Here is a 19,519-nt window from a genome sequence, read left to right as displayed (position 1 = left end):
TTCATGGCTGCTTGCAGGAGGACAGATGTCAGGGTTGAGTACTGTATAAAGTACATACTTTGATAATAAATGTACTTTGGAACTTTGAACTTTATTCACCTTCCATTTCTGGCTCCACGAGAGATCATTTCGATCACAAAGACATTGGTCTTTTCTGAAGGCTTTCTCAAAATCACTTAAGCATTCCTTCCTCTTTGATGAGTGTCAGATGAGAACACTTTTGCCTAATAATATTGCTTGTTTTTTTTAAATCAACACTGGCTCCACCTCCAGCTTCCAGATGCTTTAAAAGGGGGACCTGACAGTACAGCAGAGTCTTTGGAAAAGGATCGGCTATCACAGTGAGTAAAGTGTTCATTATGCTTCACTTCCATTAAAACTTCCTTTCACATTTAAGTGGGTTGCTCTTGTGAGTTAAGATGCATGTAGTGTTAATGTTGAACGCATTTTAATACGTTGTTTAGTATATTATCTTCTGCTACTGTGAGGTCCACATCAGCTAAATTATTTAATTGTATAAAAATGTTTTCTGACAATGAAATTAAAATGTGTAAAACAATGAAGTACAGATGAATAACATTTATGAAATATTCTGGTTTTGTTTAGAAAATCAGAATAAGATCATAAGACACAGGAGCAAAGCTGGCATTTAGCCCTTTGATTCAGAGGTCACGCCAGAATACTTCAGCTGAGATCTTTGCACTAAGGGAGGGCTGAGTCTTGGGAGGTACACAGCTCTTCCAACAACACACATCAAAGTTGCTGGTGAACGCAGCAGGCCAGGCAGCATCTATAGGAAGAGGTACAGTTGACGTTTCCGGCTGAGACCCTTTGTCAGGACTAACTGAAAGAAGAGCTAGTTAGAAATTTGAAAGTGAGAGGGGGAGGGGAGATCCAAAATGATAGGAGAAGACAGGAGGGGGAGGGATGGAGCTGAGAGCTGGAAAGCTGGAAAGTTGATTGGCAAAAGGGATACAAAGTTGGAGAAGGGAGAGGATCATGGGACAGGAGGCCTAGGGAGAAAGAAAATGGGAGGGGAGCCCAGAGGATGGAGAGCAGGCATCTGTCGATTGTATATATAGCTAAGGTGCCTAAGACCTTTACCCAGTACTGGATTTGTCAACATGGAGCGGAGAGCGAGTTTGTAAATCTGGCGGGAGCAAAGGATGTTGGAAATGGTGAGGGTGGAGTGCTGCGGGAGGGGTGTGAGACAGATGGCAGAGAAGGAGTGCCAGGGGTGTGGGAGGGTTGGTGTGGGTGCAGACACACCCTGCCCTGAGAAACCAGGCTAAATCATTTGATTCCAAACAAATGGTTGATTGATCATTACAGAATGTCTCCCTGGAGCTTTCCACTCCCTCCCCTCTCCCTTCCCCTGTTCCCAACCATGATTCCCCCCTCCCTGTCCCCTTCCCGCTCTCAGTCCACAGTAGAGACCCAGACCCAGATCAGAATCAGGTTTATCATCACTCACATATGTCATGAAATTTGTCTTTTTGTTTTGCGGCAGCAGTACAGAGCAATACATAAAGTCACTGCAGTCCTGTGCAAAAGCCTACAGCACCCAAGCTATAAACACGTGCCTCAGACTTTTGCACAATACTGTATGTCAGTGACAATAAACCTGATTCTGATGTCATCACAGCTCTGCCTATTCCAAAAATAAAGCAGAACACTTACATTTATGGTTCAGTAAAACTGGAAAGGAAAAGTACTGAAAGAACTGATTTGGAGATGGGTTTGTAAACTTGTAAACTTGTGGCGGTTTCTTGCTTGAGGTTTCAGATGAACCAGAGGTAGCGATTTTGCAGCAGCTGCACTGTGGAACTGTGGGGTTGTGTTATGTAGGACTTCTTCATTCGTAGCTGGAACACTCATTGTGATCTGGAGGAGGAACTAGGAACTTGTGGAATAAAATAGGAAGTGAAATTGGATCAGGGATGTCATGGCTCAGGAATCCGATGCAACCTTGGGAATAAAGCTAAGAGGGCACCGTGAATGTAAGACCGTAAGACATAGGAGCAGAATTAGGCCATTCAGCCCATCAAGTCTGCACTGTCATTCGATCCCTCTCAATCTCATTCTCCTGCCTTCTCCCCGTAACCCTGTAGGTAGATAAATTTGATTAAAGCTCAAAGTTCAAAGTAAACTTTTTATCAAAGTTCATATATGCTACCATACCAAACCCTGACATAAATTTCTTGCAGGCCTTTACAGGAAAGATAAAGATTACAATAGAATTTATGAAAGCTATATATAAACAAAGACCGAGAAATAACCAATGTGTAAAAATAAGACAAATTGTGCAAATTAAAATAATACTGAGAACATCAGTTGCTGCCCATGCCACATGCTAATGAGGTCTGATCTAGGAAGATTATAGAGTTTAACACGTGGTTAAGGGGTTGGTGTAAGAGGGAGGGCTTGCTAATGTTGCATGGTGTAGATTATACTCGTGCTGCAGGGGGACAGGAACCGGTGTGCCGGAACGGTTAGTGGAGAGGTTGTGGAGACAGATATTCTGAAGATCTGAGCCTAAGTCAGGAATCATAAGCTTGAGCATGGTGTGACTAATGTCCTGAGCTGCACATATTTCAATGCAGGAAGTATTGTAGGTAGGCAAGGTGGATGGGCTCAGAGCATGGACCAACACCTGGAACTATGATACATTGCAGCCAAGTGAGGCTTGGTTGCAGGAGGGGCAAGACTGGCAGCTCAGTATTCTGGGGTTCTGTTGTTTTAGATGTGACAGAGTGGGAAGGGTAGCATTACTAGTCAGGGAAAGTATCACATCAGTGTTCAGTCAGGACCGCCTGGTGAACTCATCTAGTGAGGAGTTATGGGTGGAACTGAGAAATAAGAACGGTATGACCTAGGTGGAGGATCAACAAGATCTTGAGGTGCCTCTCCATAGGCCAGTCAAAGCTGCTGCACAGGTTGACAGTGTCGTTAAGAAGGTATATTGTGTGATGGCCTTCATTAACCGTGGGATTGAGTTCAAGAACTGTAAGGTGATGTTACAGCTATATGAGACCTTAGTTAGACCCCACTTAGAGTACTGTGCTCAGTTCTGGCCACCTCACTACAGGAAGGATGTGGAAACTATAGAAAGGGTGCAGAGGAGATTTACAAGGATGTTGCCTGGATTGGGGAGCATGACTTATGAGAACAGGTTGAGTGAACTTGGCCTTTTCTCCTTGGAGCAACGAAGGATGAGAGGTGATCTGGTAGAGGTGTATAAGATGATGAGAGGCATTGATCATTTGGATAGCCAGAGGCTTTTTCCCAGGGCTGAAATGGCTAACACAGTTTTAAGGTGCTTGGAAGTAGGTACAAGGGGGATATTAGAAGGAGTTTTTTTTTACACAGAGTGGTAGGTGCGTGGAATGCACTGCCAGCAACGGTGGTGGACGCGGATACAATAGGGCTTTTAAGAGGCTCTTAGTTAGGTGCATGGAGCTCAGGAAAAATAGAGGCTATGCGGTAGGGAAATTCTAGGCAGCTTCTAGAGTAGGTTACATGGTCAGCACAACATTGTGGGCTGAACAGCCTGTAATGTGCTGTAGATTTCTATGATGCTATGATTCGATGTTAGTATGGCTATATTACAGACCACCCAATAATCCAAGGGATTTAGAGGAACAAATTTGTAGTGAGATCACAGACCAATGGCCGATGGAATTTTTAATGCAGACAAGTGTTGGTCTTCAATAGGACCATCCAGGGGAGGTCTTACACAGTGAACGGTAGGGCACTGAGGAGTGTGGTAGAACAGGGAGATCTGGGAATACAGGACCATACTTCATTGAAAGTGGCGTCACAGGTAGATAGGGATGTAAAGAAAGCTTTTGACACAAGGAACTTCATAACTGAAAGTATTCAATACAGGAGAGGAATGTTATGTTGAAGTTGTATAAGATGTTGATGAGGCCTAATTTGGAGTATTGTGTGCAGTTTTGGTTACTTACCTACAGGAAAGGTGTTAATAAGTTTGAAAGAGTACAGAGAAAATTTACAAGGATGTCGCTGAGTCTGGAGGATCTGAGTTGTAAAGAAAGATTGAAAAGGTTAGGACTTTATTCCTTGGAATGTAGAAGATTGAGGGGTGATTTGATAGAGGTATACAAAATTATAAGGGGTATGGATAGGGTAAATGCAAACAGGTTTTTTCCACTGAGGTTGGTGAGACTACAACTAGAGGTCAGGGGGTAAGGGTGAAAAATGAAATGTATAAGGGCAATCTGAAGGGGTACTTCACTCAGGGGGTTGTGAGTGTGGAACAAGCTGTCAGCAGAAGTGGTGGATGTGGATTTGATTTCAACATTGAAGAGAAATTTGTATAGGAACAGTGGGGTTGGTATGGAGAGCTATGGTCCTGCTGCAGGTCAATGGGACTAGGCAGAATAACAGTATGGAGCAGATGGGCAGAATGGCCTGTTTCTGAGCTGTAGTGCTCCGGGAATCTTTAACAGCACAGTACAGAGCAGCCCCTGTGTTGGAGAAAGGAAATGTCAGCCTTTTGCGTTGAAAGGCTGCATCAGAACCTAACTGTTGAGCATCTGTCTGTTTCCATGGATACTGTCCAGCAGTGAGTTTCTCCAGCAGACTGTTCTGTTCCTGCACGCAGAAACTTGTGCTATAGAGCAAAGCTCTGTGGCTTGAAACATCTCCTACCTTGGTTTGTTTGAGAGTTTCTCAACAGAAAGTGCTGGGCATTGGCATTCTGTGGCTGAAAGGTGGAAATCCCCTACATGTTGGATCTCATGGGAAATTCATAAACACAAGAGATTCTGTAGGTGCTTGAAATTCAAAGCAACACAGAAAAAAATGCACAAATACAAACTGGCAGGTGATAAGTGAGACCAGGTGAGAGGGAATGTGGGTGGGTGGTAGAGGGGGATGAAGTGAGAAATAGGGAAGTGATAGATGGAAAAGATAAAGGGCTGAAGAAGAAAGAATTCGTAAGCACAGGAGATTCTGCAGGTGCTGGAAATCCAGAGTAACACAGACACAACACAGCAAATATAAACTGGCAGGTGAGAGGTGAGACCAGGTGAGGCGGAAGGTGGGTGTGGGGTGGGAATGAAGTGAGAAGCTGAGCCCCGAGGACCTTACATTCCTTCTGCTTTACCTCTTTCACCTGTCACTTCATCCCCTCTTCCCCTCACCTGAAACATCGACTGTTTATTGCTCTCCATAGATGCTGCCTGGCCTGCTGAGTTCCTCCAGCATTTTGTGTGTTGACCTTGTGGGCAATTTCCCTTGGGTTTAGCCCCGAGGCCCTTCACTGCACCGATAATCAGAGGTCCTGGGCCTTGGGGAGCTAATGGGATTTCCTGTCTCCTATGTGAGAATTTGGAGTTTTGTAAATGAGATTTAAAAAGACCAAGTGGATGCATTCTAGAGAGAAAAGGCTATATGGATTAAGTACTAAGAACAACTGAACATAGAACATTACATCACAGTACAGGCCCTTTGGCCACAATGCTGAGCCAGCACTTTTAAACTGCTCTAAGATCAATCCTACATAATCCATCATTTTTCTACCATCCATTTTAGGTAAGAGGGTAAGAATAGGATGATCTGGTAGATGAATATGTGGCTGAGGAACTGGGGCAGGAGGCATGGGTTCAGATTTCTGGATCCTTGGGATCTCTTCTGGGAGATGTACAGCCTGAACAAAAGGAACGGGTTCCATCTGAACCCGAGGGGGATAAATATCCTTGTGGGTAGCAAACGTGAGGAAATCTGCAGATGCTGGAAATTCAAGCAACACACACAAAAAATGCTGGTGAGCGCAGCAGGCCAGGCAGCATCTATAGAAAGAGTTACAGTTGATGTTTCGGGCTGTGACCCTTTGTCAGGAATAACTGAAAGAAGAGATAGTAAGAGATTTGAAAGTGGCGGAAGTTACAGAGAATAATATGTTGGACCCGGAGGCTGGTGGGGTGGTAGGTGAGGACAAGGGGAACCCTATCCCTAGTGGGGTGGCAGGAGGATGGGGTGAGAGCAGATGTTCTCCTCTGACTCCTCACACTTCCTCTAAACTAAAGGTGTAGCCATGGGCACCCGTATGGGTCCCAGCTATGCCTGCCTTTTTGTTGGCTTTGTGGAACAATCCATGTTCCAAGCCTATACTGGTATCTGTCCCCCACTTTTCCTTCGCTACATCGACGGCTGCATTGGCCCTGCTTCCTGCACGCGTGCTGAGCTCGTTGACTTCATTAACTTTGCCTCCAACTTTTACCCTGCCCTCAAGTTTACCTGGTCCATTTCTGACACCTCCCTCCCCTTTCTAGATCTTTCTGTCTCTGTCTCTGGAGACAGCTTATCCACTGATGTCTGCTATAAGCCTACTGACTCTCACAGCTATCTGGACTATTCCTCTTCTCACCCTGTCTCTTGCAAAAACGCCATCCCCTTCTCGCAATTCCTCCGTCTCCGCCGCATCTGCTCTCAGGATGAAGCTTTTCATTCTAGGACGAGGGAGATGTCCTCCTTTTTTAAAGAAAGGGGCTTCCCTTCCTCCACTATCAACTCTGCTCTCAAACGCATCTCTCCCATTTCATGCACATCTGCTCTCACTCCATCCTCCCGCCGCCCCACTAACAATAGGGTTCCCCTAGTCCTCACTTGCCACCCCACCAGCCTCCGGGTTCAACATATTATTCTCCGTAACTTCCGCCACCTCCAACGGGATCCCACCACTAAGCACATCTTTCCCTCCCCTCCCCTCTGCTTTCCGCAGGGATCGCTCCCTATGCGACTCCCTTGTCCATTCGTCCCCCCCATCCCTCTCCACTGATCTCCCTCCTGGCACTTATCCTTGTAAGCAGAACAAGTGCTACACATGCCCCTACACTTCCTCCCTTACCACCATTCAGGGCCCCAGACAGTCCTTCCAGGTGAGGCGACACTTCACCTGTGCGTCGGCTGCGTATGGTGATCCCAATGCGGCCTTCTATATATTGGCGAGACCCGACGCAGACTGGGAGACCGCTTTGCTGAACACCTATGCTCTGTCCGCCAGAGAAAGCAGGATCTCCCAGTGGCCACACATTTTAATTCCACGTCCCATTGCCATTCTGATGTGTCTATCCACGGCCACCTCTACTGTAAAGATGAAGCCACACTCAGGTTGGAGGAACAACACCTTATATTCCATCTGGGTAGCCTCCAACCTGATGGCATGAACATTGACTTCTCTAACTTCTGTTAATGCCCCTCCTCCCCTTCTTACCCCATCCCTTATTTATTTATTTATTTATTTTCTTTTTTTTTTTCTCTCTCTCTGTCCCTCTCACAATAACTCCTTGCCTGCTGTCCATCCTCCTCTAGGCTCCCTTCCCCCTTTTCTTTCTCCCTGGGTCTCCTGTCCCATGATCCACTCATATCCCTTTTGCCAATCACCTGTCCAGCTCTTGGCTCTATCCCTCCCCCCTCCTGTCTTCTCCTATCATTTCCGATCTCCCCCTCCCCCTCCCACTTTCAAATCTCTTACTAGCTCTTCCTTCAGTTAGTCCTGACGAAGGGTCTTGGCCTGAAACGTCGACAGTATCTCTTCCAATAGATGCTGCCTGGCCTGCTGCATTCCACCAGCATTTCATGTGTGATCCTTGTGGGTAGGTTTGCTAGAGTGATTCAGGAAGGTTTAAACTTATTTGGCAGGGGGATGGGAGCTGGTGATAGTGCTGAGGAAGAGGCACTCGATTTACAAACAAAGGCAGTGTGTAGTGAAAACGTTAGCTATCTCTCTGCATTACCAGCTGATTACTATTACTAGCTGATGATAGGACAAATTGCAGTCAACAGAATGCATTGCAGTGTAAAAGGGGGCAAAGTTGAATAGGGTGATGAATGCAGGACTGAAGGTCTCGCATCTGAATCTGTGCAGTATACGGAATTAGATGAACTTGTAGCGCAGTTACAGATTGACAGATACGATGTTTTAGGCATAGCTGAAGGAAGATTACAGCTGGGAGCTTAATGTCCAAGGATGCACATTGTATCGAAAGGATGGGCAGGTAGGCAGAGGAGGGGGGTGGGGTGGCTCTGTTAGTAAAAACTGAAATCAAATCATTAAAAAGAGGTGACGTAACATTGGAAAGGTGTAGCATCATTGTGAATAGAGTTAAGGAACTGCAAGGATAAAAGGAATCTGATGAGAATTATATACAGACCTCCAAACCATAGCAAAGGTGTGGTTTACAAACTACAGCCAGAGATAGAAAATTCATGTCAGAAGGGCAATGCTACAATTCTCATGGAGGATTTTAATACGCAGATAGATTGGGAAAATTAAGCTGGTGCTGAACTCCAAGAAGGGGAATTTGTAGGATGTCTATGAGATGGATTTTTATGGCAACTTGTGGTAGGGCCTACGAGGGAATTAGTTATTCTGGACTGGGTGTTCTGCAATGAGCTGGAATTGAGTAGGGAGCTTAAGGCAAAGGAACCCTTCTGGGTAAGTGATTATAACATGATAGAATTCACCCTGCAATTTGAGAAGGAGAAGTTTTCAGATGTATCAGTATTCCAGTGGAGTAAAGGCATGAGACAGGAGGTGGTAGAAATTGATTGGAAGAAAACACTAATAAAGATGATGACAGAGCAGCAATGGCTGGAATTTCTGGAAGGTGTAGAATATATACACCCCAAAGAAGAAGTATTCTAACAGCAGGATGATGCAATTGTGACAAGAGAATTCAAAGCCTACACGAAAGCCAAAGAGAGGGCATATAATAGAGCAAAAATTAGTGGGAAGTTAGAGCATTGGGAAGCTTTTAAAAATCAACAGAATGCAACTAAAAAGGCACAAAGAAGGAAAAGATGGAATATGAATGTAAACTAGTCCATAGTATTAAAGACAATACCAAAAGTTTCTTCAGATATTTAAAGAGTGAAAGAGAGGTGAGAGTGGATATCAGACCGCTGGAAAATGATGCTAGAGTGGTAGTAATGGGGGACAAGGGAATGGCAGATAAGTTGAATAAGTATTTTGCATCCATCTTCACTGTGAAAAACACTAACAGTATGTTAGAGGTTCAAGAGTGTCGTGGGGCAGAAGTGTGTGAAGCTGCCATTACTAGGGAGAAGGTCTTTGAGATACTGAAAGGTCTGAGGTAGATAAGTCATCTGGACCGGATGGTCTACACCCCAGGGTTCTGAAGGAGGTAGCTGAAGAGATTGTGGAGGCATTAGTAATGGATTCTGGCATGGTTCTGGAGGACTGGAAAATTACAAATGTCACTCCAATCTTTAAGAAGGGAGAGAGGTGGAAGAAAAGAAATTATAGGCCAGTTTGTCTGACCTCGGTGGTTGGGAAGATGTTGGAGTCGACTGTTAAGGATGTAATTTTGGGGTACCTGGAGGCACATGATAAAATAGTCTGTAGTTAGCATGGTCTCCTCGAGGGAAAATCTTGCTTAACAAGTTAAGGCCCCATGGTATCACAGGAAATGTACTAGTATGGCTAGAGCAGTGGCTGACTGGCAGGAGGCAGCGAGTGGGAATAAAAGGAGTGTTTTCTGGTTGGCTGCCGGTGACTAGTAGTGTCCACAGATGTCTGTATTGGGACCACTTCTTTTTACCCTATACGTCAGTGATCTGGATTATGGAATTGAAAGCTGCGTGCCCAAGTTTACAGATGATATAAAGATAGGTGGAGGGACAAGTAGTGTTGAGGAAGTAGAGAGGCTACTGAAGGACTTAGGCAGATTAGGAGAATGGAGAAACAAGTGGCAGATGCAATACAGTGTCGGGAAGTGTATGGTCATACACTTTGGTAGAAGAAATAAAAGGGTAGACTATTTTCTAATTGGAGAGAAGATTCAAAAATCTGAGGCACAAGGGTACTTGGGAGTCCTCATGCAGGATTTCCTAAAGATTAATTTGCGGGTTGAGTCAGTGGTGAGAATGGCCAATGCAATGTTAGCATTCATTTCTGGAGGACTAGAATATAAAAGCAAGGATTAATGTTGCGACTTTATAAAGTGCTGCTGAGGCCTCACTTGGAGTATTGTGAGCAGGTTTGGACCCCTTATCTTAGAAAGGACGTGCTGAAACTGGAGAGTGTTCAAAGGAGGTTCACAAAGTGATTCCAGAATTGAATGGCTTATCATATGAAGAGTGTTTGATGGCTCTGGGCCTCTACTCACTGGAATTCAGAAGAATTGGGGGTGGTGGGATCTCATTGAGACCTATCAAATATTAAAAGGCCTTAACTTGGAGAGGATGTTTCCAGTGGTGGGGGAGTCTAAGATGTGATAACATAGTGGTTAGCACAGCACTTTACGATACCAGTGAACCAGCTTCAGTTGCCATCACTCCCGTGACGGTAGATTTCCTCCGGGTGCTCCTGTTTCCTCCCACGATCCAAAGACATACTGGTTGGTAGGATAATCGGTCATTGTGATTAGACTAGGGTTAAAATGGTGGTCTGTTGGGTGGTGCAGCCTGAAGGGCCAGATGTGTCTGTTCTGCACTGTATTTCTAAATAAACAAAAACAAACAGATCGGTAAGACTTTATACTAATTTGTGATTAATGTTTCTATTCACTTTATGATGACGGTACATGAATACCATCGGAAATGTAAATGTCTTGGTTCCATTCAGATGTGGTCACTGATAAAGGTGGTGCTCCTATCCGCCTTGGCATCTGCCACCCTGAGATGTCCAGATGGAAGTTCTTGCCTGGAAGATTCAGCATGCTGTAAACTTCCAGCTGGTGGTTATGGCTGCTGCCCTGTGGAAGAGGTATTGAAAATCAGTCTCCAGTTCATGTGTGTTACTTTGGTTTAACCTTTCAGAATTTGTGTGATTTACTGAAGTCTTTTCTAAATATGTTGTCAATACCACTTCCCTAAAGGCATAAAAACACTAGCAATGCAATATTTTTAGGAAGTTAAAATTGCTGATCACACTCCACATACCGTAGCAAAGTGAAATGCTGACGTGCACGGCTCCACAGAAACAGTGCAGTTAGCTTCGATCCAGACCAGTCCCCAGTCTGACTCAGATTCAGTTTCGTTTACTGTATGTCCATCGAAACATACAGTGAAATGTATTAACAACAAACACCTCCAGGTTGTGGTTGGAGCAGCCCGTAAGTATTGTCACACATTCCAGTGCAAACATAGTATGCCACCACACTCAATAAGCAACACAGAGCATAACAAGCAACAAGATTTCTAATATATAATCCTATTAATGTTACAGCTACATATTGTATAAATAACATGCGTGAATATAAGTAATGAAAAGCATGATTCACTGACTTTAACTTACCAATTTTAATAAAGATTACAGTATGTTTCTCTATCCACAATGGAAAGACCCCTCCTGGAAAGACAATCCGGATCTGGTCCATGATGTGGTTTTCCAGTGATGTGCTATGGAGCTCCTGAAAAAAGTCCATCATCAAATTGGTGCTGTTTAATAATTAGCTCCAACTCAACAGCAATTTAAAACTAAACACAGCCAACAATTCCACTGTATTATTATAATAGTTCAAAGGTCACCATTTAATGAGCTAGAAACAGACCAGGATTCAGATTCAGATTCATTTATGTATCACATGTACATCAACTTAGCCCTGCTTGACTCACTTTACGCTCGTGACTGTGAGGTTAAGCACATCTCCGATGTCATATTGAAGTTTGCTGACAACACCGCCGAACCAAAGGTGGTGATGAATCAGTGTTCAGGAGGGAGACTGAAAATCTTGCTGAGTGTTGTCATAACAACACGCCCTCAGCAAATGTCAGCCTCTGGGAATCCATCTCACTCTAGTTCTCCTGAATGACACTCTCTGGAAGTTCATCAGGTAACTCTTGTCATCTTAGTATTCATTCAAGGTTTTTCCTGGATCATAACAAACAGGTTGTGAGGGATTAATAAACATAGAACATTTCAACACAGTACAGGCCCTTCAGCCCATGGTATTGTGCCAACCTTTTCAGCTACTCTAAGATTAATCTAACTCTTCCCTCCCACTTAGTCCTCCATTTTTCTTTCATTCATTGCCGATCTAAAATTCTCTTAAATGTCCCTTATGTATCTGTCTTTACCACCTCTCCTGACAGCCCATTCCATGCACCTAACATTATCTGTGTTTAAAAAAAATCTCTCTCATATCCCCCCTGTGCTTTCCTCCAATCACCTTAAAATTATGCCTCCTAGTATTAGCTATTTCTACCCTGGGTAAAAGTCTCTGGCTGTGTACTCAATCTATGCCTCTTATCATCTTGTACAACTCTATCCAGTCACCTCTCATCCTCCTTCACTCCAAAGAGAAAAGCCCTAACTCACTCAACCTATTCTCATAAGACATGCTCTCAGACATCCCACCGCTCCCGGAAGTTCCGGGAGTCTCCCGCATGTTAATAGTGGCTCCCTGATGCCCGCAAATTATATACAATGTCCCAGAAATCGTTTTTTTTGAGAGCAAGCGAGCGAGAGTGCGCAAGAGCGAGAGAGAGAAAGAGCAAGTGAGAACGAGACCGCGAGAGCGACCACGAGAGAGAGAGAGAGAGAGAGAGAGCGAACGCGAGAGAGAACGAGCGAGTACGTGTGCGAGAGAGAGAGAGAGAGAGCGCGCGCTATGGCAGAGTGTTCCAGAAAAAGAAAATATAAAATGTATGTCACCCCAGACTACGCTAAAGTGTACCCCTGCCTAATAGGGGTCAAAAATAATGTCAGTGTTGCTCGCTGCACTGTTTGCAACAAAAACTTATATTGCTCATGGTGGGTTAAAACTGTAAAAGACATGCTGAGGTGAGTTTAACAGGTGTCATTCGTTCATTAGCATAGCTAACGTTGTTTAAACTAGCTGGCTAGCTGCTAAGGAGCTACTCTATTGCAGACATCCCACCTCTCCCGGAAGTCTCCCGCAAATTGATGGTGCTACCTCCCTGAAATGAGCTTTTGCAGGGTGGGATGTCTGCGCTCTCCAATCCAGGCAGCATCCTGGAAATCTCTTCTGCACCCTCTCTAAAGCTTCCACATGCTTCCTATAACGAGGCGACCAGAACTGAATACAATACTCCAAGGGTGGATTAAGCCGGGTGTTATAGAAGCTGCAACATCACCTCTCAGCTTGGAGCTCAGTCCTCTGATTAATGAAGACCAATAGGGTCTGCAGAAACTTGAGAATTACAAGGAAACAAATCTCATCATTATATGTGGTGACATATGTGTATTTTGATCTTTGGAAATCTACAATTACTCTAAATGAAGATCAAGAAAAAAATCAGATGCTGGAAATTTGAAATGAACCAAATTTGTTGGGAACACTCAGCAGCTTAGGAAACTTGTGTTTGGAATCAGATTTAATATCACCGGCATATGAGAAAACTAAAAAAATTTGGCCTGTCCCCTAAAACCCTCACTAATTTTTATAGATGCACCATAGAAAGCATTCTTCTAGGGTGCATCACAACCTGGTTTGGAAGTTGTCCTGTCCAAGACCGAAAGAAGCTGCAGAAGATCGTGAACACGGCGCAGCACATCACACAAACCAATCTTCCGTCCTTGGACTCACTTTACACCGCACGCTGTTGGAGCAGTGCTGCCAGGATAATCAAGGACACGACCCACCCAGCTCAAACACTTTTCGTCCCTCTTCCCTCCGGGAGAAGGCTCAGAAGCTTGAAGACTGGTACGGCCAGATTTGGGAACAGCTTCTTTCCAACTGTGATAAGACTGCTGAACGGATCCTGACCCAGATCTGGGCCGTACCCTCCAAATATCCAGACCTGCCTCTCGGTTCCATTTTTCTATTTTCTATTTATGATTTATAATTTAATTTTTTAATATTTACTAATTTTAGCTATTTTTAATATCTTTAATATTTAATATTTGTAATCCAGGGAGTGTGAAGCACAGGATCAAATATCGCTGTGATGATTGTACATTCTAGTATCAATTGTTTGGCGACAATAAAGTATAAAGTATGTTATGAAATTTATTGTTTTGCAGCAGCAGTACAACACAATATATAATAATAAAACTATAAATTACAATAAGAGATATATAAGCATATGAAATAAGTAGTGTTAAAATGAGAACAAAACAGAAGAAAACTTGTGAGGTAGTGTACATGGGTTCATTTTCTATTCAGAAATCTGAAAGCGGAGGGAAGAACCTGTTCCTGAATTGTTGATTGTGGGTCTTCAGGCTTCTGTACCTCCTTCCTGATGGTAGCAATGAGAAGAGGGCATCTCCTGGGTGATCATGTCATATGATGTGAGCGATCATGGTCTTTCCATGACCATGATTGTTCGCGGCAAAGTTTTGCTGCAGCAGTGGTTTGCGATTGCTGCCTTCTGGCCACTGTCTTTACAAGACGGGTGACCCCATATCTCTCAATATTCTTCAGAGACTGCCTGCCTGGTGTCAGTGGTCACTGAAACAGGACTTGTGATATGCACCAGCTGCTCATACGACCATGCACTCCCTCCTCCCGTGGCTTCACATGGCCCTGATTGGGTGGCTAAGCAGGTGCTAAAACTTGCCCAAGGATAACTTGCTGGCTTGCGGAGGGAAGGAGTGCCTTATACCTCCTTTGGAGGAGATGTATCTCCACCCTGCCACCCAGTTTTGAGTGATGGGGTCAGTGCAGAGACTGTTTAGATCTGAGTTTCGTGTGTGACAAGCTGAGACTTCCCAGTTTTTCCCCACTTTTTAAATTTGCATTTCCTGTGTCTTTGCAAAAATGATAAAATTTGTGAGGACTGGATCAGAATGAAGCTCCAGTGCTCACCCTATCCTATTCACGTTCAACAGGCTTGCTTGCTCAAAGTTCAAAATATCAGAAGTTGTAAGTACAGTTACTATCAAAGTACATAAATGTCACCACATACCACAGAGATTCATCTTCTTGCAGGCATCCACAGTAGAACAAAGCAATACAGTAGAGCCGATGGAAAAACTACACACAAAGACTGACAAAGAAGCAATGTGCAAAATAAAACAACTGTGCAAACACAAAAAATGCAAACGTACATACACTGAAAAACTTCACTCACTTCAACACATACTAATTCCAGAACCCATGGACTTACTTTCAATGACTCTATGACTCATGTTGTGAGTGTTATTTCTCTAAACACTCACAACATGAGTTATAGAGTCTTTGAAAGGAAGTCCGTGGGCTCTGGAATTGGTACATGTTGAAGTAAGTGAAGTTTTTCTCGCTGGTTCAGGGGTCTGATGGTTGAGGGGGATGAACTAGTCTTGAATTAAGTGGTGTAGGTCCTGAGCCCTTACACCTCCATCGCGATGGCAGCAGAGAGCAGAGAGTAAGGTCCGAATGGTGGGTCTGGTTGATGGCTGATGGTACTTGCTAGTGGCACGTCTCCATGTAGCTGTGCTCAGTGGCGGGGAGGTTTTGCCCAGGAGGGACAACGCTGCATCCAGGACCAGAATCAGATTTATTATCACCGGCAGGTGTTGTGAAATTTGTTAACTGAGCAGCACCAGTTCAATGTAATACATAATCTAGAAGAGAGAGAAAAATAAATAAATCATTTACAGTGTATGTACATTGAATAGATTAACAATCATGTAAAAACAGAAATAATATGTATTTAAAAAGTGAGCTGATGTTCACGGGTTCATTGTCCATTTAGGAATCAGATGGCAGAGGGGAAGAAGCTGTTCCTGAATCGCTGAGTGTGTGCCTTCAGGCTTCTGTACCTCCGACCTGATGATAACAGTGAGAAATGGCATACCATTTTTTCAAGGCTTTTCCAATCTAGGGCATTGGTGTTTCCATACCAGGCTGTGATGCAGCTAGTCAGGACATTCACCACTGGGCACCTACAGACGTTTATCAACCAGAATATTTCCAGTTCTGATTCCCTCCTGCAAATCAGAATAAAGATCATCTAACGCCAACGTTGTGAACTATTTTGACCTGATTTCACTTTGTTCTGCAGTGCTGTCTCCCATACTCCCTCTGAGTGGCCTCACCTTTGTACTTTCTCCTGCACACAGGATGGTTTCAGCCGCTTATCCAAACCCCAGGCTCCTGGAATGAAGTCAGGAGCTGAGAGCAGTCGTGTCAGCAGTAACAGTTCAATAGTTAAGTGTGATCACCTATATCACTGTCCAGATTACTATCTATGCTGTAAGACAGACAGCGGACATTGGACTTGCTGCCCACATCCTTCGGTAAGTCAAAGTCAGAATCACTGATACAAATGGTGCATTCTGAAAATTCCTGATTTTTAATATGTTGTATATCAGCAACACCAGATGCAGAGACTATCTTGACTTATATTTGCAACTTTAAAAGTCAAAATTATGTGGGGATCTCACATTGGACAGATGTTAGTCTTAGTTTGCCTCAGTTGTACTTGCTGGTCCTGAAGCAAAGCAGTAGGCTTAACTCACCTTAACATGTCGTCCTAATGGCCCTCTCTGCATTGATATTCAGACAGTCTGTTGCTATCGTGGTACCAAGTGCTGCCCTGCAGACAACACTCCTTCTTCTGCGGCACTGGAAGATCGCACTGATCCAGTGGAAGGTGAATCACTGCCAGAGGTGGCAATCCAGAGCAATGACATCAGCACTGGCCCAGCAATCGGCGATCAGGTGTGATTATCGCTCTCTGAAATGGCGTGTAATATCTCACTTTATAACATTGGTAGATTGTAACACATAAAACTTGCTATAAATTACAAAATTAAAATATACTGCACTAAATTGATTAACGCTCCGGTGATAGTGATGGAGGATTGAGAAATCTGAAGGATCTGTGAAGTCGCCAGTAACTTCCGGTGATAATGTAGTTGTCGTGTCAGCTGGGATCTGTACTGTTGATTACAGGGTGGAACCTGGGCATGTGTCCACAGGCTGAGTTTCATTACAACTAAGGCTATGTCCATACTACGCCGGATAATTTTGAAAGCGAAGCTTTTTCTCTTCGTTTTGACATTCCGTCCACACTGAAATGGCGTTTTCAGCCCCTGAAAACGGAGATTTTCAGAAACGGTCTCCGGAGTGAATAAATCTGAAAACGCCGAATATCTGTTGCAGTGTGTACGGGGTAACCGGAGCTTTTTAAAACCGCTGTCATGACGTGCCGGAACAGATGGCGACAGCGCGGCAGTTCATTGTTTTCTTCTTCTTATTATTTTTATTATTATTACTTATTGTCGCCAAAGAATTGATGCTAGAGCGTACAATCATCACAGCGATATTTGATTCTGCGCTTCGCAGAACCTAATAATTTCAGAACAGACGGCAACGAGACTGAAGTCAGAAGAGTTAGAAATGTACTCACCAAATATTTTGACCCATAGCTTACTGAATCAATAAATATACTCACTTTGCCCTGTTTTCTGTCCTCGCTTGTATGAAGGTGGTTTACCTATTAATGCAAGTACTTCTCTGACAATAGGTGTGTAACAGCCTAATCTAACTTTGTATGGAAATACAAGATAACACTGATGCAGACATGTTTCATACATTTAACAAGGTGCTTTATTAATGCAACAGGTTTAGTCAGGTTTTCAATGTTCGTCGTCAGCCAGGTCATACTGTCCGTGAACTCCATACGCTCCAGTATTTGTTTTTTTTAGTCTTAAGTCCTCCTGCGTGAGAACCAAGAGCAATTCCTTTTAAGTTTTTCTACTCTGTAACTGGACAAACGCGCACGAAGTATATCGTTTCCTCCTCGCTTGTTTTCTGTGTGTCCTGCGCATGCCCAGTAGGAGGAGATTCGCCCAAATATCCATCTACTGCGGACAGAGATATTTTGAAAAACACTTAGTGTGGATGCCTATCATTTTTACTCGAAACCAGCGTTTTCAAAATTTTTTGGCGTAGTGTAGGCGTAGCCTAAAATGTAATTAATGCTTCTCTTAATTACCTTTGTTATGTATACATATTCAACCTGATGGTTGAAAGGAAATAACTGTTCCTGAAACAGACCACCAGGTTCAGCAACAGTATGTGCCAGTGTGGATAACTTCACCCACTTCAACTCTGAACTAATTCTACAACTTGTTGGTGCGCCTGTCTCAATGTCTTGTAAACATTACCATTTTATCTGTTTCCATCAACTTCCCTGGCAATGTGTCTTTGGCACCGACTGCTCCCTGTATAAAAGAACTTGTCTCTCAAATCTCCTTTCCATTCCCCACCCCATCTTAAATCTATACCCTGGGGTATCTGACAAGTCTATTCTGAGAATTAGTCTCTAACTACACTCTCTATGTCTTTGAGAATTATATATACATCTAATAGAGTCACATTTCAACCTTCAATAATTAACATAAGTTTGTCCCAACTTTCCTATAACTGATAGTCTACAATCTGGGCAACATCCTGGTGAACGTCTTCTGCAGTGTCTGCAAACCCTTCACCTTGTTTCTGTAATTTGGTGGTCAGAACTGCACATGTTACTCCATATGTGCAATTCCACAGCTTCTGCAAACCCTTTATCTCATTCCTGTAATTGGGTGGTCAGAACTGCACACAGTGCTCTAATTACAACATAGAACACAGAACAGGAACTCACCCTTTGGCCCACAACATTGTGCTCAAACAATTAAATTAGTAACCAAAAGGGTAACTGAACTATTCCCCCCTGTGTACACAATGTCCAAATCTCTCCATTTTCCTCACATTCATGTGTCTGTCTAAAGCTTTTAAAAGCCTTGATGTTTTGTCTCTACCACCACCATAAGCAGCACTGTCCAGGCGTAACATTCTCTGGTAAAAAACTTGTCCCACACGTCTCCTTTGAAATAACCCCCTCTCACCTTAAATGCACGCACTCTGGTATTAGACATTTTAAATGTGGTCTAATCAATATTTTCTACAACTGTACCATGACTTGCCAAATTTCAATTCAATAAACTCATTGACACATGTGAGGATATCACGTCGCCGATACCAATCCCTCAACTGGTGTTGGTGTTTACTGATAGTTACTGTCCTACGCATCCAGATCCCTCTGTACACATCAGCTTAACAACATACTGCAAATCAGAATAAAAATCTTCTAACACCAACGTCGTGAGCTATTTTGACCTGTTTTCACTTTGTTCTGCAGTGCTGTCTCCCATACTCCCTTTGAATGGCCTCACCTTTGTACTTTCTCCTGCACACAGGATGGTTTCAGCCGCTTATCCGAAGCCCAGGTTCCTGAAATGAAGTCAGGAGCTGAGAGCAGTCGTGTCAGCAGTAACAGTTCAATAGTTAAGTGTGATCACCTGTATCACTGTCCAGATTACTATCTATGCTGTAAGACAGACAGCGGACATTGGACTTGCTGCCCACATCCTTCGGTAAGTCAAAGTCAGAATCACTGATACAAATGGTGCATTCTGAAAATTCCTGATTTTTAATATGTTGTATATCAGCAACACCAGATGCAGAGACTATCTTGACTTATATTTGCAACTTTAAAAGTCAAAATTATGTGGGGATCTCACATTGGACAGATGTTAGTCTTAGTTTGCCTCAGTTGTACTTGCTGGTCCTGAAGCAAAGCAGTAGGCTTAACT

General features: G+C 43.6%; 1 protein-coding gene across 1 annotated transcript in view; it reads left to right on the top strand.

Annotated features, from left to right (window-relative positions):
- The first annotated feature begins 276 nt into the window (after window positions 1-276).
- The window catches only part of LOC140212382 (progranulin-like), a 37,842-nt gene continuing 18,599 nt past the window's right edge, over window positions 277-19,519 (top strand). Inside the window, exons 1-5 of the mRNA XM_072283121.1 lie at window positions 277-341; window positions 10,616-10,756; window positions 15,998-16,174; window positions 16,440-16,598; window positions 19,124-19,300. Of these exons, the coding sequence (XP_072139222.1) occupies window positions 10,616-10,756; window positions 15,998-16,174; window positions 16,440-16,598; window positions 19,124-19,300 (654 nt within the window). The 5' untranslated portion in view covers window positions 277-341. The remainder of the gene's footprint in view (window positions 342-10,615; window positions 10,757-15,997; window positions 16,175-16,439; window positions 16,599-19,123; window positions 19,301-19,519) is intronic.

The sequence above is a fragment of the Mobula birostris genome, chromosome 19 (assembly GCF_030028105.1).
Source record: "Mobula birostris isolate sMobBir1 chromosome 19, sMobBir1.hap1, whole genome shotgun sequence".
In the NCBI taxonomy this organism is placed as follows: Eukaryota; Metazoa; Chordata; class Chondrichthyes; order Myliobatiformes; family Myliobatidae; genus Mobula; species Mobula birostris.
This window is presented reverse-complemented; position numbering and strand designations above follow the sequence as displayed.